Source organism: Branchiostoma belcheri, unplaced genomic scaffold, assembly GCF_001625305.1.
Source record: "Branchiostoma belcheri isolate BF01 breed outbred unplaced genomic scaffold, Haploidv18h27 scaffold74, whole genome shotgun sequence".
NCBI classification, from domain to species: domain Eukaryota; kingdom Metazoa; phylum Chordata; class Leptocardii; order Amphioxiformes; family Branchiostomatidae; genus Branchiostoma; species Branchiostoma belcheri.
In genome coordinates this window covers 953,333-980,634 of record NW_017804398.1, presented here as the reverse complement: position 1 = coordinate 980,634, position 27,302 = coordinate 953,333, and the positions used below count along the sequence as shown (strand labels likewise).

General features: G+C 41.9%; 3 protein-coding genes and 1 non-coding gene across 4 annotated transcripts; 3 read left to right on the top strand and 1 right to left on the bottom strand.

Annotated features, from left to right (window-relative positions):
* The first annotated feature begins 8,087 nt into the window (after positions 1-8,087).
* On the top strand, positions 8,088-13,120 carry LOC109485337 (metalloproteinase inhibitor 1-like). Its single transcript, XM_019788893.1, has 5 exons — positions 8,088-8,494; positions 9,306-9,460; positions 10,216-10,384; positions 11,565-11,686; positions 12,026-13,120. The coding sequence occupies exons 1-5, from the start codon at positions 8,380-8,382 to the stop codon at positions 12,476-12,478; spliced, it is 1,014 nt and encodes a 337-aa protein (XP_019644452.1). The 5' UTR covers positions 8,088-8,379; the 3' UTR covers positions 12,479-13,120.
* Positions 13,121-13,604: 484 nt separating this feature from the next.
* Trnak-uuu lies at positions 13,605-13,700 on the bottom strand. Its single transcript has 2 exons — positions 13,664-13,700; positions 13,605-13,640 (listed from the first exon to the last, which is right to left on the bottom strand). It is a non-coding gene; the product is annotated as a tRNA-Lys (tRNA).
* Positions 13,701-14,315: 615 nt separating this feature from the next.
* Positions 14,316-19,067, top strand: LOC109485290 (meiotic recombination protein REC8 homolog). The gene is made up of 10 exons (XM_019788803.1): positions 14,316-14,383; positions 14,785-14,922; positions 15,157-15,225; positions 15,694-15,836; positions 16,004-16,109; positions 16,664-16,793; positions 17,081-17,189; positions 17,616-17,689; positions 18,343-18,516; positions 18,926-19,067. The coding sequence occupies exons 2-10, from the start codon at positions 14,867-14,869 to the stop codon at positions 19,034-19,036; spliced, it is 972 nt and encodes a 323-aa protein (XP_019644362.1). The 5' UTR covers positions 14,316-14,383; positions 14,785-14,866; the 3' UTR covers positions 19,037-19,067.
* Positions 19,068-19,252: 185 nt separating this feature from the next.
* Positions 19,253-26,574, top strand: LOC109485291. The gene is made up of 12 exons (XM_019788804.1): positions 19,253-19,302; positions 19,615-19,637; positions 20,002-20,154; positions 20,656-20,716; positions 21,579-21,653; positions 22,259-22,284; positions 22,661-22,778; positions 23,390-23,459; positions 24,017-24,081; positions 24,310-24,517; positions 24,874-24,983; positions 25,399-26,574. The coding sequence occupies exons 3-12, from the start codon at positions 20,074-20,076 to the stop codon at positions 25,524-25,526; spliced, it is 942 nt and encodes a 313-aa protein (XP_019644363.1). The 5' UTR covers positions 19,253-19,302; positions 19,615-19,637; positions 20,002-20,073; the 3' UTR covers positions 25,527-26,574.
* Positions 26,575-27,302: the final 728 nt, after the last annotated feature.

Genomic DNA, 27,302 nt, shown 5'->3' with positions numbered 1-27,302 from the left:
AATTTCTTTACCTCTGAGCAGATCTTGCCGTGGAAAAATTGTAACCACTGTCCAGGAGTAGGTTTATGGCCATTGCAATTTCGTCAAAATGCTCACCTACGCTTCTGACTTTTATTGTTGAACCCTGAAGTTACTTCTTCTGTAGTCAGATGAAAGTACATTTTTTTGTTAAAAAATAAACTAAGAAGGCAACATTTGGCCATTTCTTATTGCCACGGAGGTTATTACGGGCGTTTTGCTGGTACATGTATATATCCACTTTCGGAGACGCATGAGCAAACCTGAGCAGAAATCTGATCTTTATTTTACAGCTGACAAATATCGAGAAGAATACTAGTACTAGTATCACGACTGCACAAAAGCACCACCTAGCGAAGTTATCAAGAAATCGTTAGTGTACTGTATGGCAGGGAAGTGAAGTGAAAAACATGACGTTGGGGAAAAAGTCAGTTTATATGTCACTTAATTTCATCAAGTACATTTGACTTTGACTGGCTGTGTGTTCCTGGGGACATTGACCTTCATTGGAACCGGCGTGTACATTTGAGATCTGATGCTCGTCCATTTGGACATGCGACCACCACATGCTGAAGAGGCCGCAGGATCACGAAAAGTCGATCACGGTGCAATAGAAACGGGAGAGCCAGTACGTGAAGCTAAAGACCAGCTGTCAAGGATAATTCTCATCAATAAAACTCACGTTCATACAGCCGTTTAGTTTTTGACTTGGTACTAGTTTAGGGGGTACACTCGGAGTGATACATGAATGAGACCTCAAAGGTCGGTACGTATACATGTAAAAAAACAGTGGTGCCAAAGTTCGCTTTAAAAGATGAGTACTGTCTTGTGGTATTACCGTTTGGATTCCTAATGCGTCAAATCAGATTACATGTAACGAGTACAGCAAACAACTAACGTGCTCCCTTTTATTGTATGAAATTTCTATTATACAGTACAGATTTAACACATACACAGTACAATACACATAGTCTAACTCTATCTCTTATTGTACGTGGTGGCAACCTACAATTACCCAATAAAGGTTAAGTATTCTTTTCTATAGTACATCAGTCTTCATCTGTTGTATCGTTTTTATTCCAAATGTAACCGACAGGCATTATGTGCTCACAGACTGCCAAAGAAACTTACTTCATGACTAGCAGTTTTTCGGCGACATTCCTATCGACATTTCAGAGAATCAAATGTCTAGGAAACAACGATCTTATAAGGAAGCGTGATATCTTTGGTGAAATTCACTGAAGATGAATGTGACCTTTAAGTTTGTTGGACGCAACAGGAAACAAGCCGAGAGCTAGACTTAAATTAATATGGACAATACCCTTCCGACTTCCTCGTCACGTATTTTGAATTGATTTATGAGTCGAGTGCGCAATGTCACCACACACCCTGAAATAACTTTCACTACCGCAGGATGTCCGTCCTGGCAGAGCCTCAAGACACAGTCTCGCCGCAGTACTCGGAGTTCCATGGAGGCTTAACAAAGAAAAACGGAAATGTCGACGTGCCAGTATGACTTAACAACTTTCACCATCATTGTGACGTGTGTAGGGTTTGTGACGTCGTGGCTGCAGGTTTGATATAGAGCCGTTACTTGGAAATCACGGAGACTAAAAGTACACTTAATTTAACACATACTTTTACTTTCTAACGGTGACTAAGCAATTTCATAACTGCATCTCATCTTTTTCCTCAGCGTGTGTGCGTTGAATCGAGTTCAGTTATCTACTGAAAAACTCAAACGCACCAACGAACGGGCAATATCACAGTCCTGGGTGATCTCGGGTAATAGACCAGCGTGTCTGTCATAGGGAGAGTCCACTGCTGAACTCCCTGTATTTTGATAGTTTCCTTTCATAGCAAACTACATGTATATACATGACGTATCTTACGTAGAATCTACCGCTGTCTGCCCTACATGTGACCAACCGTTAGTCGAAGCTCCTTATCAGTGTGTATATGTACATGTACATAAATTGTGTATGTACAAAATACATGTGTATGTATGTTCGGGTACTGACATAAGAATACAATAGTCTATGGCTGCAAAATTTACCATTCCTTACCGTCAGGCCCAGTCTGCGTTATGTTTTTTTTTTCCGTTTTGTTTTGTTTTGTTTTTTTTTTGGTCGTAGGCTTTTTGTCAGGCTTTCTATTTTGTCAGGCTTCTCTTTGTCTATAATGGCCAGTAAGAAACGCCTTAAACTCCGGAAAGAAGCCTCACACAGACACAATCCCTTTATCTCCTTTTGGGGTCGAACCAAGTCAGTACCATCATTATGTTCGACCTTTGGGACAATCCTCAACAAAACATTGGGAGTCATCGCGGTTTCCCCTCATTGTTGGCGGGCTTTCTTCTTCACTCAATTAGATACCCGAGCAGGAAACGTTAAATATACACAAAATAGTTATGAACCGAACAGGAAACGAACGATTATACATGTATTTGTTTTCCTTTCCAAGAACGTGTAATGGCCCACTCCCTGCCTGCGCAATCTTTTTGAACGTCATAATTATCGCCGTGGGCGTAGTTAACGACAAAGCACAAAGGCGGCAACAGCAGGCAGCAGTCCATAAAACTATAATCTTAGGAAATGGACGATTACCGCTTCTGTTGGATGCCGGATGGAATCCATTATCACAGTCGCCGGAGACCTTGAAAGATGAAGAAAGGCGTGGTCTCACTTAGCCTGGTGTCCAGTCTTACCAGCTTGAGTCCATTTGCAACGGTCGCTACCCCGCCGTACGCGTAGCGACTGTTAGCCTGGATGCCATCCTCCATAGTTACCACTGGCTCTCCCTTGTCGTGTGCTACAACGGCAAGCGAAACGGGTGAATTCCGAACCAGCGGTTAATCTGAGGAGAATGACACCCAGAGATCTGTGGCCAAGAACTACTGACTCATGGCCATAAAACAACATTACACACAGACTCCCCGCTGGATGTTTCATTTATTCTGCTCAAATTGATCCGCATGGCACAAATTCAAGGTCACACACTGCTTCAAGTCATCTTCAAGGTCATTTATCTTTTCTGCTTCTGTTGATGCCTGGATCAATGGTTGCAGCTGCGATAACCGTGAGGGTCTTTAAAGGACAACGGACTGATCTTAAATACTGGACGCAGAATTTGAAGAGAATGCAACATGAACGCACAGAGACATGTGTTATATATAGGGATAGAACACGGGCTTCACATAGATGTAGTTCAGTGACCCTAGGTTTACACTAATGACTGGCTGGTGGATTTGTCATACAATCCTTATCTGTCAACGCGACTAATAGATACAAGACTGTGTTTCCGCAATATCCACTCTTCACAGCGCTAAGGGCCTGGGGCCAAAGACGTAGTATGCAGGGCCTGGTACACACTATTGCCAAACTGAGATAACGAGATCCTTTGGGAACTTAAACTTGAATCAAGGAGAGTGAATGTTTCAACTAATGACGCAGACTGCGCTGATCGCGCAAATTTACTGAAATCTTGCACATTAAAGTTGTCAACATGTACATACAGCATATATGAAGATGACGCCATACACTTGAACATTTAGAGTGCATTGTAATACCGTATTACCTGTTCACTTAAGATGTTTTGGTCGTTATTCTGATGACAATACCTTGTGTTCGACCGTGAAGCTTGAAGCGCAAAGGAGGTCAATACACTTGGCTTTAAGTGATGACAGCACCATTTAAAGTGGTTGTTTTGCGTAGCTGTAGTGCCAAGCAAGTATGGTAACGTTAGCACTGAAAGCTATACACAAGATTTAGACCACAAGTAAGAGCCCGCCAAATTACTTATTAGCATGTTTTTATTTCAAACTACCACAGTCCACACATTCCAAAGCAACTTCAATCCACGGGAGATGTTTAACCTCAAATATATTTCCACTCCCTGAGTATAGAATTCTGTCTCTTCGCCAAGATTGCCATGGAAAAAGAGACGAAGGACTGTTGTCACAACTTGACGTTGAAAGGAAATGCTGTCTGTATTTTTGCGGGCGGTGTGCGAAGTTTTGTCCCCTGCCGTGCGTGTTTGTTGTGGGTGTTGAAAAGTGCGATGACTCAGTTTCTACAGGTCTCCGTGGGAATTAATCGACACTGTTTTTCGTGGGGAAAAATAAAAATCAGCAACTTCTACCAAATATGAGTACTTGCTACCGGTCTGCGTACAACTTTATTGATAGAAAGTAAAACACAGGCGATATCGTATAGGTTCAAGATTATGTACTCCTTCAGAGTGTACATGTAATGAAGTCGCCTTGAGATACTCTCCAACAGAGGTTAGGCATTTTTACAGCTTTTCTGGCGTTCTATCAAAGTTCGTTGGCTTTTCTTTCGATGTCCTATCCAGAACGAAATCCCGACAAAACGTCTGAGGACGTTTTAAAAAAAAGTAAAAAGCCTCACTTCTGCTGAAAGGGTGGGTTTGTAATGCTATTTCTACATAGAATGCCTACTCCGCCGAACTTATGTTTTGCCATTGTGGCATGCTCAAGAAAAACAACAACACAGGTCGGTGCTTCAGTGGAACCACAAAAACTCAGACAAGAATGCTGCCAGCTGCGACAGTCGGCGAGAAGGAGTAGTGTCAAATGTACGGACGTGAAATCTCGTCTGTCTGAGATACTGAAAAAACGATTCTGTTCAGTTACTCAGTACCATGTGGGTTTTTTCTTAAGACATCCAGCACATTTACAAATGTCGCCTTCGACGGTCTCTGTATTTTCGTAAGTGCATTGTGATGATTTGTTCCTTCATACACGTTTGCAATGCTTTGTTATGTGGTGACGCTAATACATGTATGCGTCTTAACTACGGTGCCTCAGTCTCTATAGTTCAATCCTCTCTATCAGCTTTTTATAGTGTTCGACAAGTATCTACTCTGTGTGCAGTCTCATGCTTACTACGCACTTCTGCCATGGTCAGCCGACAAAATTTTGAAGTCTTCTTGGAAGACAAACATCTTGCAGTTGGCTACATACTTTCCCCTACGGTGTGCCCCTGTCCCCAATGACGATGCGTTACTGTCACATATCAATACTCAAACGTCAGAAGTACTCTTAAATGGCGGATGGGAAGAGTTAAGGAAGGACATGAACACGACAGTAAAGGAAATTGTCGGTGACCCAGGGTCAGGTATGTTTCTAGTGAGATGTTACCCGACTGGTATCATCACTGCACGGCATTTATACGGAATGTTTGCGTCACGAGCATTCATCAGTACATAACAATGCTGTAGGATACGGCCTAACCCTTCCCTCTGCCATAAACAAACACTATCTGTCGCAACAAGGTTACAAGGGGACGGTCTAGTGAAGACAACATTACGCAATGACATCCTGGAGTAAAATTGAAAACACGGTATTCTATTACGATCTATTGAATGACAATTCGTGAAACTGCGTCCGATATTCCGGTATTTAAAAGTTGCGCCACGGGAAGAAATTGTGAATAGACCAAATACTGTGAACGGAACACTCCAAGGTACGTGACTCGACCGTGTGTTACGCCATCCTTATTTGGACATCGTCGGATCCGACTGACACCTGACGAAGAATGACGTCCGATTGACTTCTCCCGAAAAAAGCTCTTTTCTAGCTTCCTGAGCAGCAGGCTGTATGACTGTGCCATGGCCCATAGGGCCTGGATGATGCGATTTCTTTTTGTTTTGACATATCTATTTTATTTCTTCTCGGGTTTTTGTGAGAAAAATTCAACAAGCACAGTATAAAAGTCAAATACTGCTATAGAGACTACTCCTTCGGCCGAGGTCTTGGAGCCCAGTTTCTATGAAACGTTTCCAACACGTGATGTCGAGATGGTGAGTTTCATGCCCCAAGCATGAGGAAGAAATGTTCTTGTCCGGGATATCATTTAAATAAGATCGTGAGAAGCTCAGCTGGTCAACGTGCGCGTGCTTCGGACTGCGTAGCCCGGCCTGGGATCCATCCCGGTCGGCTTCGTAGAAGGCACGAACTGACCTTCTGAGCTCTGAAGCAGGATTTTCATACAAATAGACAAAGTGGCGTGATTCAGCCCCCTGACGGATTAGGCAGATGGCTTCAGTAGAAACGACCTCGTCATGCCGCCGCATTCACCTTACTGAAAGGGCTAAAGTCAATGACCTCGTTTTGTTGTTTCCTCCACATCTTCAGAATAACATTTAATGCGAGAGGGAGAGAGAGTAGTGAAGCCTGTGTTATACAGTCCCTTGCTTTAATGGCCCATTGGAGGCTTCTAGGGTTCTGAACGGGACTGGTAGAAGGACAGCCAGTTTCCTCACAGCTAGCGAAATATTTCGGCACGGTCAAATACGTACAACATTAAAACCCGACAGGACGACATACGACGACGAAATGTGAACAGTACCGCGCCAAAACGCGGCTATCGGTGCGCCTCACCCCGGTGACAGTAATCTCCAAGCAGATCTTTCGGTGGGGGTATATTTAAATTGGCCAGCCTGTATCCATTTGCCAGAAGGCTGGCTAACAGTGGACACTCCTCTGGCCAATGGATACGTCCTTGCCACCCTATGATCTGCTTGGAGATTACGGTGACAGTGCTTCGTGGCTAACTAACAACATTCAAAACGTCTCTCTCGAAACGAGAAATGAAGGAGTGATGTGCTTATCAAACCTGTGAAATCCTAATCCCAGCCACACGTGTCCTAATCCAGTCTGTCCATAAAAAAGATTAGCGTGACCGCAAAGGGATTAGGTGATAATGCGTGTCACGGCGAGTGGTCAGTGTGTGTCCATGTAACTGGGTGTTCACAAGGACAGGGAACAAGGATACTAGGATAATCAAGGAGGTTAGAAACAGATCTCTCCCTAACCTCCTTGAGATGCTTCAGTCAGCAACCGAGGCTTCGTCAAAACCGCGAAATCTAGCAGACTGCAGAAGAAGACCAAACTATATAGTGATTGCGTTTTCACCTTTTGACTCTGTTTTACAAAAACCTGAAGCAAGCAAACGTTGGCTTCAAAGTCAGATTTTCCTATCTTACACATATCGACGTTTTATCGGAAAAGCTCAAGTCAGAAGTGTGACCCGATATGTGAGATATTTATCATAGAGTTACAACCTGGAGTTTCTAACGTCTTTCTATATGTCTTATAACAAAAAGCTGATAGGAGTGTCTTCAAGTATGTAACTGCTTTCTAGAATAATAATAAAGAAAATGAAACAAACTCATATTCACACACTCATATCCCAGTCATAACCTCTCCCATTTACGGGGACGCCGTATTGCAGTGTCACGCAGGTGTGTTTGTTTTTGTTCGGAAACCTCGCCGCTGGTTTGTTTGTACACAAAACAGTTCACCCAGAACACCTTATATAGATAGAACACGTGACGTTTCCTGCCATAACAAAGCACGGTGCCAGACAAACCACGGCACCCACTGAGCTGTCTGTGTTTTGTGTTACTTGAGTTCAACTTGAGTTGGCAGTCTACTCCAAGCAGAGGTTATGCGTGTCTTGGGCGTTTTTAAGCGTCTTGTCAGGCTTTCCTTATTGTCAGCTATTCCTTGAGTATACTGACCCAAAACCCAAAAAGAAAAGCTGACAAACTTGATAGAAAGGCCCACAAAATGCCTACGAAATCCAAAAACAAGCCTAGCCTCCGCTTGGAAAGTACATACACTGATACAGCGGAATTTTGGCAATCTTCCAGAGTTGTGACCGACTCGCACGAATATCAGTTTAGTACTTATTAGCTCGTCACGCCACTTCTGGCGCCCGCAAACTCCCCGGACCCCTGCTGTGACGTAGGGGATTATTACAGCACGTCAGAGGTTGTAGACGTGATCAGGCAGTGCCCATCAATCCTTGCCAAAGATAACTTTATATGGCAACTGATGGACGTCTTGTGTACAAGGCAGGACTAAAGTTCAGAACCTGACATGACTCACGGTACTCCCTAGACCACAGGACCCGTCAAACTGTTACTAGTACTTCATGATCACTTCACACTACACTCAAACTGTAGGATAACAAAATAAACATGGCCTGTATTTATATATCGTTTGACCAGAACGAAGCCGACAAACTGACCACAGAATTACTGCCCAATAATCCCCCACGCTGTTTGTTCTCAGTGGCTTCGCATGCGGACTAGAACCTTTCCCCCCTGATCCGGTATCCGCCCGGGAAACGTGAGATTGAGCGGGCCTAGTCCGCGGTTTCCGTTGAACCCCCGGCCTTCCCGGAAACGCAGAAAGAGACGGGAAGTGGGCTGGGCAGCGCCCGCGTGGAGAGTTGGGATAAATTGAGGCCCGGCTGACGGAGTAGCTCAGTTCTGTGCACCTCATCGCTTCATCTGCGGTCGCGCCAGACGAACTCTCTCTCTCCTACAACGATGGCCCGTGGTGCGTTCCTGTGCTTGTTGGTGGCGGCCTGTATGACCGGCGGGGCCCTGGCCTGCTCCTGTATGCCGACTCACCCGCAGACCCACTACTGCTTTGCAGACTTCGGTAAGGCTTTGGTTCTTCCCGTTGATTTATACTTTTATGTTACCACGCGGTGACCGCAACTATGTCAACTGCAGTGGTCAACGTTGATCGTTCTGCGGTTGTTGCTTAAGTGGTAATAAAACGTCTGGGGTTTAGCCTTTAGGAGAAGACACCAAATGTGACCAATCGACTTCTGTCCTTCTGTGATAGTCCTTCCTTTGGTTAAGAAAAACTTCTTGCCACATTCCTTCCTTTGGTTAAGAAAAACTTCTTGCCACATTTGCACAGTCTCATGAAGTATTGGACGGAGAGGTTGCTGTAGTGACTTGGGTAAAACTCATTCGTCACAATGAGAGGAAAGTCTCTGGTCGATAGCCTGTTGAGCCCAGTGAGCTGGGATATTACAGTACTTTGGGCCCAGTGTGCTATGGGTCTGGCAACCAGGCCACTGGTCGAAGACAGTAGGGAGTTTAATGGCCTTTAATCAGTGCAAAAATGCTATATCGTTTGTCTAAGAAATAAATGGATGCTCATTTTATCTAGGGCTTTATACATATTTAACGACATGTGTATTTCAATATGTATTTCAATATGTAAAAGGCGTATCATGCATTGCCGCACAACCGCTTTCATACTTTGTATTCACATAAGGCAGAGTAGGCAGTGTTCAGGTCCTTCACCCTTCAGACATTATCTTAGTGTGTCATCTGTTTGTTATGTCGGCACATCGCATGACAAGCTGGAGACTTTCCTTTGCATCAGTGTGGTCTTGGCACGAAGTCCATCTCTATCTTACATCTTACGACTTGTTTTCTTGTCCCACTTAATTAAGTTGTCCGTGCCAAGGTTGTGGACGGGCCGCATCTGTACCAGCCGGACGGAGTGCCCTCCCCTGAGCCGGAACCGGAGGCAGATGGTCTGCCGGTCTACGAGCTGCCGACTGACGCGAGCTTGGAGAGGACAACCCTGCCGCCTCTGCCGGGGCAGGTACGTTTGTAGAACTGTTCCTTTTTGTTTAAGTACATTAGGGTCAACATGGGTACACGAGGGTCTGCATGCCCCATGGCACCGTTTGACGGTAAATTCGGGAAGGCCAGCAACGCTTAACTGTAAATTTGTAGGGACGGCTAAATTCAGGAAGGTCGGCAACGCTTATACTTAAAGGTAGAATAAATTATCATAACTCGGTGGCTAGCGCTAGCGGCATAAATGATTAAAACGTACATTTCCAAAGCAAATATGATAAATTCAACCTGAAGTGGAGCGTGAAAAATGTGCTTAAATCTGAATTTAGGGGTGTTTAAAATCCTATTAGTTTCATAATTTTTTAAAATCTCAATCTACAAGGCTTGCGCCTGTTTTACTAGACTCAACATCGTTTACATACACGGCTGCGCTGTAATATTTGGTGATCCGTATCTTGCTTACCAAACACCGCCAGATTCACGACACGGCAAATGAACGCCTGTTGACCGTCCTTTTAGTTCTTGTCACAATGCCAAGGATACAGCCGATTGACATCAGAAGAAAAACACTTGCAACCCTATACACCACTGAGCGTGTAAACAGGGTGATTCATGTTCGGTCTGACTTGACTTTGCTGTTGAATATGTTGATATCTTACACAACAGCGCTAGCTGCGTTTGATGAACTGTTGGTCTAAGTTTTCTGTGCTCCTGTTTTAATTTTTTCCATATACTGAACTAGCAACATATATAGTAACATTATCCGTTCACCTACAGGACGACACGCCATCTACCGACGTCCACAGGTACCGTATCTCCATCAGTAAGAACTTCAAGGGACAACTGGGAAAAGATGTGGACCCTTCGAACGTGTACACCATGGCAGAGACGTCTTTGTGCGGGATCGATAAAGAACTCAAGTCTGGACAGCTCTACCTTTTGGCAGGTAAAAAATGGCAACTTTGTTCTTTCGGCATTCTTCGCACGATTCTTCCTACCGTACATCACGCTACTGGGGTTGTATGACGGACAGCAAATGTTTTGAACTTCTTCCATTCCCTCACAAACCTTCTGATTTTGGAGTGTCACGCTTAACCCCTATACTGAATCGGCATGTCTGTCTGCAGATAGAGTCCGACACAAAACTGTTTAGTGTCAGAATCAACCCGCCCTTGGCGTTTACTTAGTCTTAAGATTTAACGAGGCACCGATGTTTAGTGTAAGTTGTCAACTAGCTTCAAGAATTCCCACGGAGATGAGACGGCTGTGAAAACTTGAGGTGACTAATAGTTGGCTCGCCTTGCATGTTTTTATAAACACATTTTTTCACAACAAAGACTTCAAGCTTAAGCGACGGGACCTAAAACATCACAAACACCATTACTGAAACTTGGACCGCATCAGGAAATGGCCAACAAAAGGCTCATGTATTATTTTTGTAGACCGTCGACAGAAAACTATGGGATGATCTTACCTCTGAGTAGTCGCTACATAAACATCAAAATAAACACAAGAGACAATCACAAAAAGGTACCCCAAAGTCAGGATGAGTCGTTCTTTGGCTATAGACCGCAAAAGGAAATGGCAAACAATGGTCTCGCCATGGTGCTTTTAAGCTTGGCTTATTGAGTTTGTTCTAATACCCGTGTCCAAGTTCTTTACTCGAACACCGAACTGTACATTCATTTCCCCTATTTCTCTTTACCTTCATATCTAACACAGAGCAGTCCCGTTCTTAGTAGTCTCGCGGAGATGAAGCCCATGCATGGTCCAGTGACAAAAGATTCACAACATTTCTTTGAGTCGATCCTTTCAAAGCAAAGGGAGATATGCCCTTATATTACGCCATCAACGAGCGATGTGATCGCTAGCCTCGGCACCAGGCCGACGTGTACTACTGTTATGGCTAATATATAGACATTATTTCACAACCGGAGCGCTTGACTTGTAAGGCTGAACAGCAATTAGATCTAAGAACATTCCAAGGACAAAATTGCAAGACTATATCATCGCATCATATTCACCATTCCTTCATCTTTTTGATCCTGAACATACAAAAACGATTATTCTATTGTTGTTCTTCATTATTGTTATTAAGAACCCCCACTCCCATCCTTGTTTCACAGGATACATCTATAAGAACAAGATGCACGTGGGACTGTGTAGCTGGGTCAGTCCGTGGGAGGAGGTGACAGAGAAGCAGAGGCGTGGACTCAAGTACATGTACAGAGACAACTGCGAATGTGCCGTAAGTAAACAATTTGGCCTCCAACGTTTTCACTCAAGACTAGATCTGCACGTTGGAAACTTATAACACGAACGTTGCTTATCCCCGGATGTAATTTTGTATAGAATCAACTAGATTGTAAACCTAGCTTGGACACACTTCTTGAGTAGATGGGGGCTTGCAACGGACAAGATTCTTCGTTTTATTGCGTATTTTTCCCTCGAGCACTTTTCTGTGTGCACGTTTTCACTTTTGGGCGTTTTTTTTTCTGGTACGATGTCCTTCTAAAAGAGAAAAAAATATTTTGCCTGAAAAGAATAAATCAAACTTAACGAAAACTGTTCTTTTGCCCCATTCTAGATCCAGCCGTGCCTGCGCGGTAAGACCTGCACACCCTGGGACGACAAGACGTGCCTGTGGGACGACATGTACACCACTGACTGTACCCGCCGCCTCAGCGCATGCGTGAAGAACTCCGCCACCGACTCCTGCAGCTGGTTCGTGCACCAGGCCATGCGGGACTGCACCAGCCCCATCTCCCCCGAGGCCGCCGGCAACATCCCGGAGATCCCCCAGCTGCCCGAAGTGGACGAGCCCTTCTACCCTCAGGTGGATACTCTCCTGCCGCGCCCTGCCGGCGGAAATGGCGTCGTCAACGGCGGAAATGACGTCGACCGTGAGATTGAGCGGTTCGAAGACAGCAGCAACGAGGTCGACCCTGTCGCCTACCCGGTGGAGAAGGCGGACGACTACCTGGACGAGTCTATCGACGTGTGGTTAGGCCGCTGGGGCATCGACGGGGGCGCCCCCTGAGAACCCACCTGTAATCATTCACCAACCCCTTATCAAATTGACCCCCACCCCCGCCCAACGATCGAATTTCGCATATAAGTTTCGTATTACTATTACTAACGTGTGATTTTAAGAAAATCGATCTTCATTTGGTTTCTTTTGATTAAGATCAAATATGTTTGTATTATATACCGATGCCTTTCTCATAATCATAAGGAATATATTGTTGTAGGGAAAGGAATAATAATGATGATGGGAATGAATAAGGGATTGAGTGCCGTAGCTGGTATTAATGTTGACTGCTTTTTCTGGTTGCTAATAGTTCTGGTGATGATGTTGTAAATAGCTGTGGAAAGGAACTTTTGTATGAATCAAGCTCAGCTGTCATTTTATTCCGCTATTATAAAAGAGTACAGAACGCACATCTGAAATGAAGGAAGAATACCAATATTGCTATATATGCGTATATGCTATAAAACATAAGAAAAAAACACATGAGAAATAGCCCCCTCCCCTTTAAACTCTTGTTTGTTATGAAGCCTTATTAACACTGATGCTTCTCCATGTACAAGAACTAACTGAATCATGTTCGAAGTTATCAATGTGCTTAACCAATAGGCGTCGTCTGACTTGACACCCTCTAATAAAGGCTGAAAGCTATAAGTTTGTTTTTGACTGTGTTTTTTTTCTCGCAGAAAAGACTTATTACATAGTACTAGTAAGATGTAATCAGTCAAACACAAACCAAGGACGAACAAAACATCACAAAAACCATACATCTGCTTGCAGATTGAGCAAGAGGTACATGGATATGTCGGTAACGCGTGGTTATGCAATACCACTGTACACAAAGACAACAGAGGTATGATTATCGTGAAAATAAAGGTACGATTATAGGAGGAGTTGGCGGGAGGGTGTATTGGTACTCTAACGAAATAAAGCAGTCGACGCTAATCGCTGTTTGGGAGATTACATATCGTTTATAGGGGAGCCGTCTTGCGGATAATTTTGGCACGGCACAAAGACCTTGGCATGAGTCATCCTTCCCTTAGCTATCTCTCCTGAATTTAGATCCTACTTAAAGAGCGGCATTGGCCACAGGACCACACCGAATTTTCTAACATTTTCAGCACCTGTAAAAATAAATCGCCCGATAGGGGACTTGAACCCCTGACCCTCAGATCACCATTGAAGCCACACTTCGCTTAAAAGTCTGATGCTCTACCGACTGAGCTAACCGGGCGCTTTCTACATAACATTTGTGCCGTTGGACCTCCTCTCGTTTGGGGATTTGAATATGCACTCAATACAAACAGTTCGGAATCTGAACTTTACAATCATTTCTACGTTGTTACTTTTATCGATTGTATAGTACAATGTAATTTGTATCGATGGAAAGTTTATCCATTCCCCTTTAAAATTCGATGATACTAAATTTTTTCATCATCCTACGTGTAAAGGTTGACTATAATATGAATAATATGCATAACTAGCATGCCCCACCCTGGATTGAGTGAGCATGCTCCAAGCAACGTTGTTGTTGCATCCCCATAGTTACCTCGTCGAACGTATTTTTATACGAGGTAATATTCCCATGGAAACATAGAAATAAACTTATTTGTAAAATTTTGCCACACACTGACGAGAACTCTGATTGGTTTCTATCCACAATTCAAATAACGCGAATCTGTAATATGAGATCTCATTGGACGCCGACGTTACTTGCAAACAGCAGGTTGACTACGGCAAAAAAAAGCCCGCGAATTTTCTACTTAGGGGTTTTCGTAAGACCTACCGTGATTGGCTGAGGTCGTCCGTTAGACATGTAACACGAACTGCGATTGGTTAGAAGTGCCCCCTAACAAGTGGTACCTCTGCAGATGTGCCTGAGAGATCCATTCGCCTGAAATAAAATTCATCGGAAAGGTACGTTGTAATATCCTCTCATATAATATCGATCTCATATAATATCGATCTGTAGTGTTTGCATATCGGAACGACATACGATCGCCTCATACTGAAGTTCTTGTTACTTTTCTGAGATATATGATCAAATATGCGGGAGTAAATCGGAATTTCTGCTGATCCCACACAGGAATCGTCCGATCCGTGACAGAACAGTCTATCTTGTGTTGTGATAGCTGATATGCCAGACACGTCTTTAAACTCGTGTGAAGAAAATCTGCGTAAAGGTTTGACTACAACAACCATTGAATCCAACAACAACTAAAGTTTTCTGAAGTATCGCCCGTTCGATGTTGAGGTGTTGAGATCGTATTTAAAGAAGGGCAGGTCTTCCGAAATCTGTTAATATGATTTTCGTCCAGATTTTCAGGAATCGGGCTTTCTATGATTGACGATACCAGACTGGTGTAGACTGATCCAAGCCGTGTTGCGGGGAGATCAGTCATGTTTTACTCACAAGACATTCTCCAGAAAAGAGGCGGGAAATTCGGGATTATCTGGTATGTGACACGAACCTATTGATGTTCATCATCATATCTTTGGTCTTGGAAAATGTTTTATAATGATTTGGCATGTCATGATGATGATCTTTTTGCATCTTACTAGATCATGTAAGCATCTTTTTGTCATTTCGTAGCTGATGAACTTTAAGAAAATGTTTTGTAATGATCCATACAAAGTGATCTTTCCATTGAAAAGATTCACACATTCGTGTGTAACTTTTCTATTTGTAGGATTGCTGCCACGCGAGCCAGTGACCTAACCAAGAGAGACTACAGTGCCGTCAATGTGGCCAGGACATGGTTTGACATTTTGTCTCTGTCACCAACTTGTAGTTCTGTTCAAGCTCTGATAGCATAGGTCAGACTTTAGTATCCAAGTGTAAAATAAGTCTGTGACAAGTCATCACAGGCTAACCATTTTTAGTCAATAACTATGCTTGTAGATATATCCATTGTAATCTATTTATCTATCCATCCATCCATCCATCAATCAATAAATCAACTTTAATGCACAAGTTGTTGTTACACTCAATCTAGATAAAGACTAATATCTAGTACATTATTCTATTCATAGTGAACAGGAATGACATACTAAAGTAAGAGTATGATAAATCAGAATGCACAGGAGACATGGTGTACATTGAAAAGTTTGCGTGTGAGATGATGCAGTCTCTTTGTGTAGAGTGCTAGATACATGACATTGTGTATAAGGATGCCATAATTATGATGTGTACGTGTATGATATGTATTTTGATCTTCCCTCCTCAGTGAGGAAATCATCAGCCACTTGACTGGACAGTCCAGGGCCCGTTACGATCGCGGTCGCTTCCCTCGTTTCTCCCTGTATCTGTCTGCTCAGCTGATGTTTGGAGTCACTCTGGTGCACGGAAAACATGCAGAGTATCTGTACGGTAAGTCCTAGTGCTGTAACGTTTAATATGTTTATTTTGTAGAGAAGGAAATTCGCGATATTTCAAGTTTGCAGTTGAAGCAATTCTGTAGGAATAAAACCATGCCAACCTTTCAACTTTGCAATGTATGCTAATCTGTGTGTGTGTTTGTTTGCTTGTTTGTTTAGGTGATGCAATGACACTTCAGAGTAAGTTTATTCCCAAGAGACGAGTTGCACCAGGAGGACTGATCATCATCAGTACTAAAGACATTGATATGAGGACCTCAACTAGGTAAGACTGCAGCCATGCTAGTAGTAGCCTGGATACCAGACTTTCTAGCTCAATACATACAAATGTAATGTGACCACCTTGACAGGAAAGCAACTGAGAGAGCGTACTCAAAGCTGAAAAGGCTGGTACCCAGGTCATGCCAGCAGAACTGAATCAAAGTTGGCAGACACATCACATAGAAGGCATTTACATAGCGTATAACAGTTTGGGCTTGCAGTTCTGTTCATGCCCAGTAGGTGGCCCTTTTGAATACATGTTTGTTGTCAGGAGAGCATGATAACCTGAGAGATGTAATAGGAATATTGGTATCGTGCACGCACAGACTTTTCAGAATAAACCAAATCAGCTTCATAAACACAATTGCAGAATTTTCATCTCTGAATTTTCATCTCTGCAACAGTTCATGTAATGATAACATGGGGTCCACACTTTTGCTGACATAACCATTATAAGTTGAAATGGAAATTTAAATTTTTTTAAAGGTACAAACAGCTTTTTTTAATATTTCAAGCGATTATTGTGATAAAAAGGCTAATTTTCTAATGTTTATACAGACCAACAGAAGCCCTGAGACTGGAGGACCCTCTGGACATGTACCGACCAGGGCTGGTGGAGCTTGACCCAGAGTTTGGCCGTCTGAACATCCCGGAGGACATGATAGAACCAGACTTCCTGCCATTTGGAGTGAGTGCATTGTTGTCATGGTTATCTCACTATCCTGGTTCTCTAGAACTTCAGTTGATGTTATTAGCGGTGACCATAATGTGTTACAAGCACTATACCAAAAATTGTTTAGGGCAAGTATGCAACAATTTGTAGAGGTTATATTTATAGACATGCATGCAGTAAAGTAGAACATATAATACGACATAAATCAAGCAATGGGATAAATTCTCTGTTAGTTAAGCCAGAGGTTTCAGATAGCCTCAGTGACAGACTGAGATGGACGTAACATCGCTTTGTTTCGGCAGCCGGAGATGATCCACTTCCCTCTGGCCCCTCCTACCCCTGACTGGTGGCCAGGACGGGGGAGGGACACCAGGAAGCCACGGTCACCTCACTCACCGGGAAGTCCTCCAGGTAAAACACTCCCATCAATACATTACATTTCTGCTACATGATGCAGGTGTGTGCATCCTGTATGAAAAATCCTCTATCCAAAATTACTTGCGAAAGAAGTGTTAGGGAGAGAGGGTGAAATAATGTCATGGCCAGTGAGAGGTAAGCAATAAGGTGGTGACAGTCGGCTGATTTGCCTACCAATAATTTGCATATGTCTTCAAGTAATTTGCATGTATATGTTTTGTAAACAAAAACAGAGCTCGTATACCAGCAAGCAATTGCGATTTTGATGTAAGGAGTATAATTCTTCACCAATGACAAAAATTAAATCAGAGCACCGTTTCTGCTCCCTCACCTACATGGGGAAATTAACAATTGAAATGGAGGAATTTGAATGTTGAAGAAGCTCAGAAACTCATATCTGCTTTCTTTGTTGTTGATCAGGCTACGATCCAAACCAGGTGAAGGATAAAAACGACATCTCCCTACCTGAACACGATTGGCCGTCACTAGATCAGGTGTGTAAACCACTTGGAGATGGATGGGAAGAACTGAGCACCTGTGGTTATGTCAACCCTAGCTTTGACTATACCAGTGCTGTCAACTCTTAGAATTCGGCATCCAGCAGGGTACACTTTGATCACTACATTTAAAGAAACAATGACATTGACGAGATCTACTTATGCAACATCAGTCATCCCCAAAGTATGCTCAAAGTATATACAGATGTTTAAGAAAATGCCTTGATAACTCTGTTTTTTAATGTGGCAGTTTTAGGCTAGGGTACCTTGCAAAATGATGAGTGTTGATGCTACATACTACTGCATGTAAGTCTGATACTTACTTACCACTAATTTGTAAGAAAAGTGATGTAATCTGCTTATTGAGTGGTATCAACTTTTAGCAGTAGGCAGGTGGCACATAATTTTATCTTGCATGTGCCATGCTTAAGTGTTACAACCTGTGCAGAACTTCCTATCTTGAACTTTCCAAAGCGCTTGTTTCAGTACCATGGACATTTCCAACTGCTCTGATGGTCGAAATTAGTCGATCTGTTAGAAAACAGCTGTGATGAGTATGATTTATGAGAGAGAGGTTCAAAGGAAAGTTGCAAGGATGACAGTAGTGTTAGGGACAGTAGTACTGAGTACAAGTCCTTGTTTGTGATCAGATGCCAGGTAAGGATGATGATGATCTCCAGCCTCCACAAATGGGCGATCCTCTGATGAGCAGTCTGTCATCACCGGAGAACGGAGACAAGGAAGGGCCAACCCAACCACCCATGGAACAGCCAAGCAGGAAGCGACCAGACAGGGAGAAAAGTGATAAACCCCCAAAAAGAAAGGTATGGCATCTGCCTTGTAATGGCAAAAGAAAGCATATTGAGCTTTTCTTTTGAAATGGACACTTTATGTCTGCCTTGTTTGGCTCACTTGTCATGTCAAAGAAAACCATCAATTTCAGTTTTGATGAAAAGTTAGCTGATGTGGTGACTAGACTTCTGGGTACTAGTAGTATTTTGGGTTTTCCTGATGGAACAACTAAGAAGATTGTATGATGTGCTTGCATTTTAACCAGGACAGAAACTATGGAGGCTTGGATGGTTTTTCCTCCAGTTAAATTCTAGCTGGAAAACTTCACCCCACTCCCACCAAATAACCCAGTCTGGACATGGATCCACACAAACTCGACAACTAAACATTACACTTCCATACCCTTCTTTGATGACTGAGAAGTGCTTACCTTACCAACAGAAACCATCTGACCCTAGAGAACCAGAAGCAGAGCAAGACTTGCCAAGAGATGTTGAACCCCTGCCCATGTACGTACACATAAGAACTTCAAATATTGCATTTATTTTCTGATTATCTTATCAGTGACATCCAGAAATCTACTTGTACACATGTGTATCAGGATGTCAAATTCTGTTTTATAATGCCGAGGGGCTTACTTTCAGTGAAACATACATTGTGTGAAAACTGATATGACTGGCTATGACCTAAGAATAGTGACAGTTGAGGAACTATTTCTCGGTCTGCCATGTTTTCTACAACCCCATGTTTTCTTTGTAGGGTGGAATCCCCACCTTCTTATGAGCGTCGACTACCAGGTACTGATACGGAATCGCCAGGTATGCTCATGCAAAAATACAATCTTCAAGTTGTTATGTACAAAAATTGAGCTAAGTGAAGTTCTCTGTCTCTTTGTTTGCATGTTTAAAAACAAGACATTTTCTATTATGCAACCATTGTAAATAAAAATTTTGTGGAGAGGTATCTGCTGACAGAAAGAAAAACTCATTTTGTTGTCCCCCCTTAACAGATGAGAACATTGTCTTAAAATTATGGGTAAAAGTTTCAAAGGTGAATGATTTCTAATGGTTGAAAGTATTGATGATTTTTTAAAACAATTCTAAATGCTGGATGTTTCCATAATTTTGCAGAGAACGGAATCAGCCCCTCGCAGGTGTGTAATCCATTTATTTCTGCACTATTGAAGAAATGCTAAATGTAACATTGCTGGCAGGGTAGTCGGAGAGTATTTTGCTGTTCTGCTACATAACACAATTATAGTGATATCTGTCTGAAATAGTGAAACTGTAGAAGTACATGTTGTCATACCATTCTCTTGCTATGACTTTGGACAGAATGTTAAGCCATTGCCCATTGCTCTTTGTACTTGTTGAAAAAGGCTTGGGGAATTTCCATGGTACATTCCTGTTGTATAACTGTACAATAGCATTTGTCTTCTCTGTCATGACCAGGGGATGATTTAAGATCTTCAGTGAGCTAAACTGGTTCGAGATAACTTCCATTTTCATCACATGTAGCTGAAGCTGCCCCCTCTGCCTGAGGATGAGCTGAGAACTCCTCCCCGCCGCCCCCGGCCCGGGCGGGGTCCTATGATAGACAGAGACACCCAGCTGACCAGGGAGGAGGTCAGAGACAATCTGGGCCATCCCGAACGGACCCTGGCACCTCTGGTGGGTCACCACAACCCTCGGCACCTAGGGTTACACTCCTATGTTCTGACACTCCTATGTTTTGACACCTCTTTGTTCTGACATCCCAATGTTCCAACAACTCAACCATGTTCTGACACCCCTGTGTTAGGACATAGGGTTAATGTTATCTATTTTAATTAATGTTTATTTATTTTAGTTAATGTTGTTGAACGGTATTTATTTTAGTTAATGTTGTTGAAAACAACACCCCTATGTTCTGTTTTGACACCGCTATGTTCCAACACCCCTATGTTCTAACACCCTATGTTCCAGCAACTCTACCTACATTTAATATATGCTATGACAACCCTATGTCAGAACTTAAGGGTCTTGGATCATAGGGGTGTTCTCTCATCCAGAGGCATGAGTAGAATAGGCAAATGTGAGCCTTAGAATTCTTCAGGAACTTCCGTCCTTTCTGTCCTGTACACCCTGTGCTGTCCTTTCCCCGGTGCTGACCTGCCTTCCATCCTCATGTAGGTCCCTGCAAACCCCAAACCTCTCCCAACAGCAGACCAACTCTTCACACAGCCATGTATAAGTAAGCACTCCTGCATGTTAGTTGGTTTGTTGTTCTTTTTGGATTAGATAATTTCCTTCACAGTGTTATGTTAAGGTTCATTTCTTTCACTCTAGCTGTGAACATTTATCCATGCTTTAGACTGTGCTTCAAGATTGGATTTCTTGCCATTGGTGCATTTTTATCTGTTAGCATCCAACCACTTGAAGGACTTGGCTAGTTTCTTATCTATCATGTGCCACTGATAAAAGTGTGAGCATCTTCCTTCTCAAGACTTTTTATTTACAGTATAAAAGAGCTGGTCAGTTCATGTTATGAACTAGGGCTGCGTACCTAAACGTAACATCAGGTACAGGTACAGGTACTGGTACAGAGGTTTAGGTACCGGTCCGGACCTGTACCTGTACCTGAACAATTTGACAAATTAACACGTGTTCTTCACTTTTTCAATCATGACACAGAAACAATAATAAAGTGTTGGAGGGAAGGGAAAATGACTGACCTCTGACCTGATTTGAGTTTGTTGACCAATCGCAACCCTGGATCAGCCACACTCTCGCGATGTCTCGTGAGACTGAGGATCTCAAATCAATCGACGGTGTTTACGTCTTTTCCAGTGCTAATTTTTCGTCTTTGTGGTAGGATTTACCTATCTTTAGTCATATACATGGTGTAAACTAGCTATTTCGGTATATACTCGTTACTTCATGATCCGGTATTTTGGACCTGTACCGAAACGATTTTTACGGTATTGGACCGGTACAGTGTACCGGTCCGCAGCCCTATTATGAACCAAAAAAAAAATCTTCCCATCCAATCACGCAATATTACAGAAGTAAGAACTTTGGGACCAGACCCTTACATTTTGCACTTCCATCTACAGGGGTGCACAACCCAGCCCTGCTGCGCCCCTGGCAGCGGAAACCTGGCCTCTTACCCCGGGAACATCCACTGGAAGGTACCATCACTTCCAGCTATTACTAGAGATACAAAAGATGTATGTACAATGTATGGGGTGGATAAACCCACAAACCAACCTGCATGCTCTGCAATGCAATCAACCAGCAGTATTAGACATACAGAGCTGCATAGTTCCCATTTAGAACTAAATCTAGCCTGTTAGAATATAAAATTATGTAGATTGGTTTCACTGAATATGGCTCTCATAGTTTAATCTAGTAGACTCCAAACAGAATGTACATGTCTTGAATGAGGGTTGATTGCAGTGCAAGCTTACACGTTGCCGATAAGACTATCCACCCCATTATGTTGATTACATTATTTCTTGGAAGTCATCATCATTTTATCTATAAATATTATTCATCAAATACTTCCCAAATAATAACACCCTTTCAGCAGTTAGTTAGAAAAAAGCAAGAAGCAACAACGATCAAATGTCATTACAAAGTTAGTCTAAAAAATTTTTACAGTTTGTTTCCACCTGATATAAAGTATGCTTTCAACAGGTCTGAATTTCTACTTTTCCATATTAATTTGAGATACATTTTGATTGTACTAACCCACATTTATAAGTATTTATTTTTATTTTTACTTTTCTATCAGGAGAGGATGCTTGGTGGTCTCCTGAGGTAAGAAATGTCATACTTTTCTTGGTCTGTTGGAAAGATTTTACAGTAGAGTTTGAAGACTCTTTGAGCAAGAAGGAATTCAGGTTTCCAATTGGGATCAATCTTCAATCTACAGTGCAGTAAATGCCAGTTCTGAGCTGTGGAGTTTGTCTAGATCTTTAGATTTGTACATTACTGGATTTCTTTCCATACATTTCTTTAATAACCTTTTTTTTACCACTCCCCTACATTATACAATATGGACTTTAAGGTCTGTTCCTAGCAGCACATTTTAGCTATGCAGAAAAAACAATTTAGCAATTGACAGTATCTTGTAACCATAAAACTTTAGTCATGCCAAATGCTGACAAATATTATAAAACAATTTTTACTGCAGGAAGAAAGATCTCGAGGAGGTCCAGACGTATCCAAAGAGCGCCTGAGAGATCCAACTTTTGATGAAAGCCTCCCGGGCCCCAAACGGCCCAGGATGGATGTGTCGGGAGAGTCTATAGGTCTGTGGGTCATTGTAAACTATGTGTAGTGTGTAACAGTGCCTTCATGATTCTGTGCATATGTAGAAAGTGTGGGAGTGGTATATGTTTGTAACATCTGCTGCTGTGGAATTATTACATTTGAAGCCAGAAGAAGGAAGTGAACTCACCCCTTTATCACATGCTTTCTCACCTCAGTGACATTTTTATATTATGTCAATAATGACAGTATAAAAACTGTTAATTCACTTAGATGCCTTCATACACAGTCACTTCTGGCACCACTACCTCAGTTTGGTTTACAAGTATCTTGTTATGATAATTAATATATCTGCGTGTAAGCCGAAAGTTTTTGTTCTGTGTATTTGAAAGTGTGATCTTTTTGTTACGTGAGAACTTTGTAGTCATCCCTGTCCTTGGTACTGAAATGCTGACTTCTCCATTATACCAAATTAGAATCATGTTCACAGCATGATGTTTGTATTCTGTCCTACTAAGTCTAAAAAGTACATGTATTGTCTACTTTATTTCCATATTTTCCAGTGTGTTTGGCAAGAAAACAAACTGGCACCAATGTGCTGTGGACACTTGTCTAATGGCTATCAATAATAGTTTTTGATGCTTGTCTGTAGATACGAGCAGCGCGTCTGACCAAGTTTCTGACCATGGCCCAATGCCAGGAGAGGACATTCCACCTAGAAGGTACAATTGTGGCATCTCTTTTTGATCTATATTGATTTTGACTTGACTTAGACACACTAGTTCTATCTTCTTACATTTTCCCACCACATTAGTGGCAAGTTTCTTGTTCGTTAACAGATAAGGTAATTAAAGATCATTCTGGTTTTGCCACTAACAAGTAATGAAATGCTAAAAATGCTATAACAGTGGACTGGTTAATGGCAAGTCTTGTCGTCGACAGGACATTGCTCCGATAATCTAGCCTGGTACTCAAAGCTATTTTAGCTGTCGAGTCTCTTTCATCCTATTTGCAAATAGTATGGCAGGCATAGTGGATTGGCCTGGTAGTGGTAATGTTGATTATCATTAGCCTTGTGTCCAAACTTATTATAGCTGCTGTGTCTCTTTCGTCCTAGAAGCAAAGTGGTACCCAACAAAACAAGGCCAGACCTATTTGCAAAAAGAAAACAAGAGAATTGGCAACCCAAATAGGTTTAGATACTTTTAAGGCTGCCAATACATTTACTGCAATGTTCTAACACACTATGATATGTCCATCTCTTTTGTCCTGTATACAGAAGACCCACCGACTTAGGTCCTACTCCATATGATTCTATACCAGAAGAGCCTGGACCTGAGCCAGGTAAAGTTGTTAGTTTTAGCTGATCTTAATGGTTAAGATACTGTTATTATGGTATCTTATAAAATTGAACTGCATGTACATGTATATGTTTCGTTTCTTCTCAAACCTAAAATGTACGGCACAATCATCGTGGACAGCCCTGACCCTTCGTAGGTGCATCTTACAATGCATAAGATACTCTGTTCTTACCTCTGAAATTAAGAGTGAGGATTGCTAATTTTTTTCCAGACATGCCTGAGCTGATACCCCCTGAGGAGTCTGTGGTCTCCCCTCAGCAGACCACCCCCCCACAGGTCACCCCTCCACAGGAGAAGACTCCTTCCAGTGAGTCTCTCAGCAGCAAGGAGTCCCTCTGTGAGGCGCGTCCCAAAGACCAGGTCCGCTTTAGCCCTCTACACCTGGTCCGCTCCAGAGTGTCCAGGGAGGAGTTAAACAGGTGACACACTCTCTTCTCAGGTACAGATGGGATGGGACGGCATTGGTGTGAAAAATTGGCATCGTTCTGAAATGTTTTTAAGGAACCCCACTAACTTTTATTCACCGGGTTACATCAAGGAGGTTGTTAAAAATCTTAACCTCCCTTAGTACGTTTGTAGACTTGTTGGAGGCTAATGAAGATGACGAAATGTATGATGAGCATCAGAAAAGAATTGACTATGTACATTACAAAGTGGTTTAGAATTATAATACATGTATATGGGTATATTGGTAAAATGAAATGGCTTGTTGGGAAGAGGCAGACATTTTGAGGTGTAGCCAAGCTTTTACTAACAGAAAACATTTCTTCTCCAGCAAACTTGCAAAAGCCTTAGAGGACCACGATTCTACAACATTCGACACCCAGGCTCCTCCTGAACAGGTTGACAGAGCAACAGCTGCCCATTTCTTCTACATCTGTCTTGGTATGGTATCTTCATATTACGTACAATGTATTTGCACCTGATTAGTAAAGCGATTGTTCATTATGTGTTGAAAAGTGTTTGAAGTTGCTGGAAACCAGTGCTAATCATTCTTTTGAGAAGGAAAGCCTCAGTAAGATCACTCTATCATTATCTGTGTGTGTTTGTGTGCATGTTTGCTGGAGTGTTCATACAGTTGGGCAACAGCACAGAACACAAAGGTCAGGCACAGGACATTAGGTTCCAGCAAATGGCCCAGAGCCAGCAGGATGACTTGAAATCTGTTAGCTGGGTGCTAGTGGGAAAGTGCACAGATGTAAACAGAAAAATTCATCATAATGAGTGAGGATCAGTGTTATGTTTGCTTACAATACGCAGCACTCATTACAGCAGTAAAATGTGCCTCCATTCCCTACAGCTTTTAACAAAGAGCAGAAGATCCAACTGCATCAGGAGATGCCATATGGAGACATTGTCATCGAGAGGGGAACAAGATTCGCAACAATGCAAGCAGCAGCTGAGGCTTCAAAATCAAAGACTTACTGAAACCATGGTGATCGTCAGATCATCAGAGATTTCTATCAACATTCCTGTTTAGCTTGTTGCTGATTGTTGACAGGTTTAGGTTCAGAGTTACGTTAGAGCATCTACCTACCAACCTGCACTACTTTCAGCTGAAACTGTATTCCAGTGCCAAGATATTGATATTTAGTCACAATGAGCAATAAACAACCATAGTACAAGTATGAGTGAGTTCTGTTCTAACAAGTTAAAACAAGCTCATTTTTCACTGAATACATTGTACACATACACATTATGTATTTTGCTGTGTGCAAATATTGTGTGATATTGAGCCCTGGCAGTGACATGATCCATGGTTAGTCTGTAACCATTGTATCATTTGCTATTCTTTTTGTGCTCAGACAAGTTGAACAATATTCTTTTAAGTATCAAGGTTGAAAATACCAAAAACTGAAAAAAAGGTAACATAGTCCCAAGCTCTACTTTCAAGTTAATATTTTCAAAACTTGACAAGGTTCAAGAACGTTATAAACTTTTATTTTGCATTTGTTGCAAAGATTTTATTGAAAAAATGCATTTTGTTCATCTGTATTCACAGTGTTCTTTGTGACTATATATATAAAACACTTCAGAGCCCACGTCAGACACATTTGTCTTTGTTAGGTATATGTACACATGCATATTGACAGCAAAATTAATTGTAATGTGATATAACCATTGTTGTTGAAGGATTGATTTTTTGCACTTCGTAAGAGCACAATAACATTAATGGTATATGAATTTTTAATGCTCTGCTTTAGTTGTAGATCATTAGGAAGATTGTATTAATTTCAACATAGTCACCTAGACTCCACAAACTCGTTGTTTGCAAGAGATATGTTACGTTGATGTAAAAGTACAAGTGCCTGATGTTACTTACTGTTGACAATGTTTGGATTGCAAGTAAAATACCAAATGAAATGTGTGAATGAAGACGATTAGGTAAAGATGAGATGAGAATATTTAAAATCCTCACAAAAAAAATATTCCAGTTGCTGGTTACAACACTGTTGCATTTTTGTCTTGAAGTTTATTACATTGTGCAAAGCAAAAACATCTGTTTCTTATTATCTTAAATGTAGATCAAATTTCATATTTCTAAATTAAAATTTGAACTTATGTGCAGTGTGCTACTTTGATGGATAAATTTGATGCGTCCCATGATAAGTGATAAGAGAATTAAATACTGCATGGCTGCATTAATTTTCAAATAAATATTTTCATTACATGTACTTAAGTGTGTGTTTCTTTGCTAAGAAACTGCTCAGCTCAGAAGAGTACCGTGGTTGGCTGCCTGAACTCAGAGGTGACGTCAGCGGTAGGGTAACAAGACAAAGAAACCAACTAGACCGATTGCCAGTACACACAGAGCGGTACAGAAACAGTCCAATCCCATTCTTAACCAGTCTGCTAAATAACAGCATGTAGAAGAAGTTTTATTACTATAGATGATGTTTTTTATTACTATAGATGACGTTTTTAACCGAATGACTAAGATCGTAACCTGCGTATTGTAAATATTTTAAAATAATTTGCTGTTTTTAACTGTTTTAATACTTGCTTGTAATATTTAAGTCAATCGTATTTAAACACTTATGTAATGCGGCAGATCAATTCAGGGTCCTACGGGGACCCTGCCACTCTGTATCGTACGGTCAGAATGAAATAAACCACTATTATTATTATTATTATTTCCACCACATGGAGTGGTCCACGCTTTTCTGCACATACCTTTAGGATAATTAGTGGAATGTCCCTACA

What these genes read in the sequence shown, in the direction of transcription:
- LOC109485337 (XM_019788893.1), top strand. Translation starts at nt 8,380, where the DNA reads ATGGCCCGTGGTGCGTTCCTGTGCTTGTTGGTGGCGGCCTGTATGACC. An exon ending in TGCCGCCTCTGCCGGGGCAG is followed by an intron (nt 9,461 to 10,215) that starts GTACGTTTGTAG and finishes GTTCACCTACAG; the next exon opens with GACGACACGCCATCTACCGA. An exon ending in ACAGCTCTACCTTTTGGCAG is followed by an intron (nt 10,385 to 11,564) that starts GTAAAAAATGGC and finishes CTTGTTTCACAG; the next exon opens with GATACATCTATAAGAACAAG.
- LOC109485290 (XM_019788803.1), top strand. Translation starts at nt 14,867, where the DNA reads ATGTTTTACTCACAAGACATTCTCCAGAAAAGAGGCGGGAAATTCGGG. An exon ending in ACATGCAGAGTATCTGTACG is followed by an intron (nt 15,837 to 16,003) that starts GTAAGTCCTAGT and finishes TTGTTTGTTTAG; the next exon opens with GTGATGCAATGACACTTCAG. An exon ending in CTCACCGGGAAGTCCTCCAG is followed by an intron (nt 17,190 to 17,615) that starts GTAAAACACTCC and finishes GTTGTTGATCAG; the next exon opens with GCTACGATCCAAACCAGGTG.
- LOC109485291 (XM_019788804.1), top strand. Translation starts at nt 20,074, where the DNA reads ATGATAGACAGAGACACCCAGCTGACCAGGGAGGAGGTCAGAGACAAT. An exon ending in AACGGACCCTGGCACCTCTG is followed by an intron (nt 20,155 to 20,655) that starts GTGGGTCACCAC and finishes ATCCTCATGTAG; the next exon opens with GTCCCTGCAAACCCCAAACC. An exon ending in TTTCTTCTACATCTGTCTTG is followed by an intron (nt 24,984 to 25,398) that starts GTATGGTATCTT and finishes CATTCCCTACAG; the next exon opens with CTTTTAACAAAGAGCAGAAG.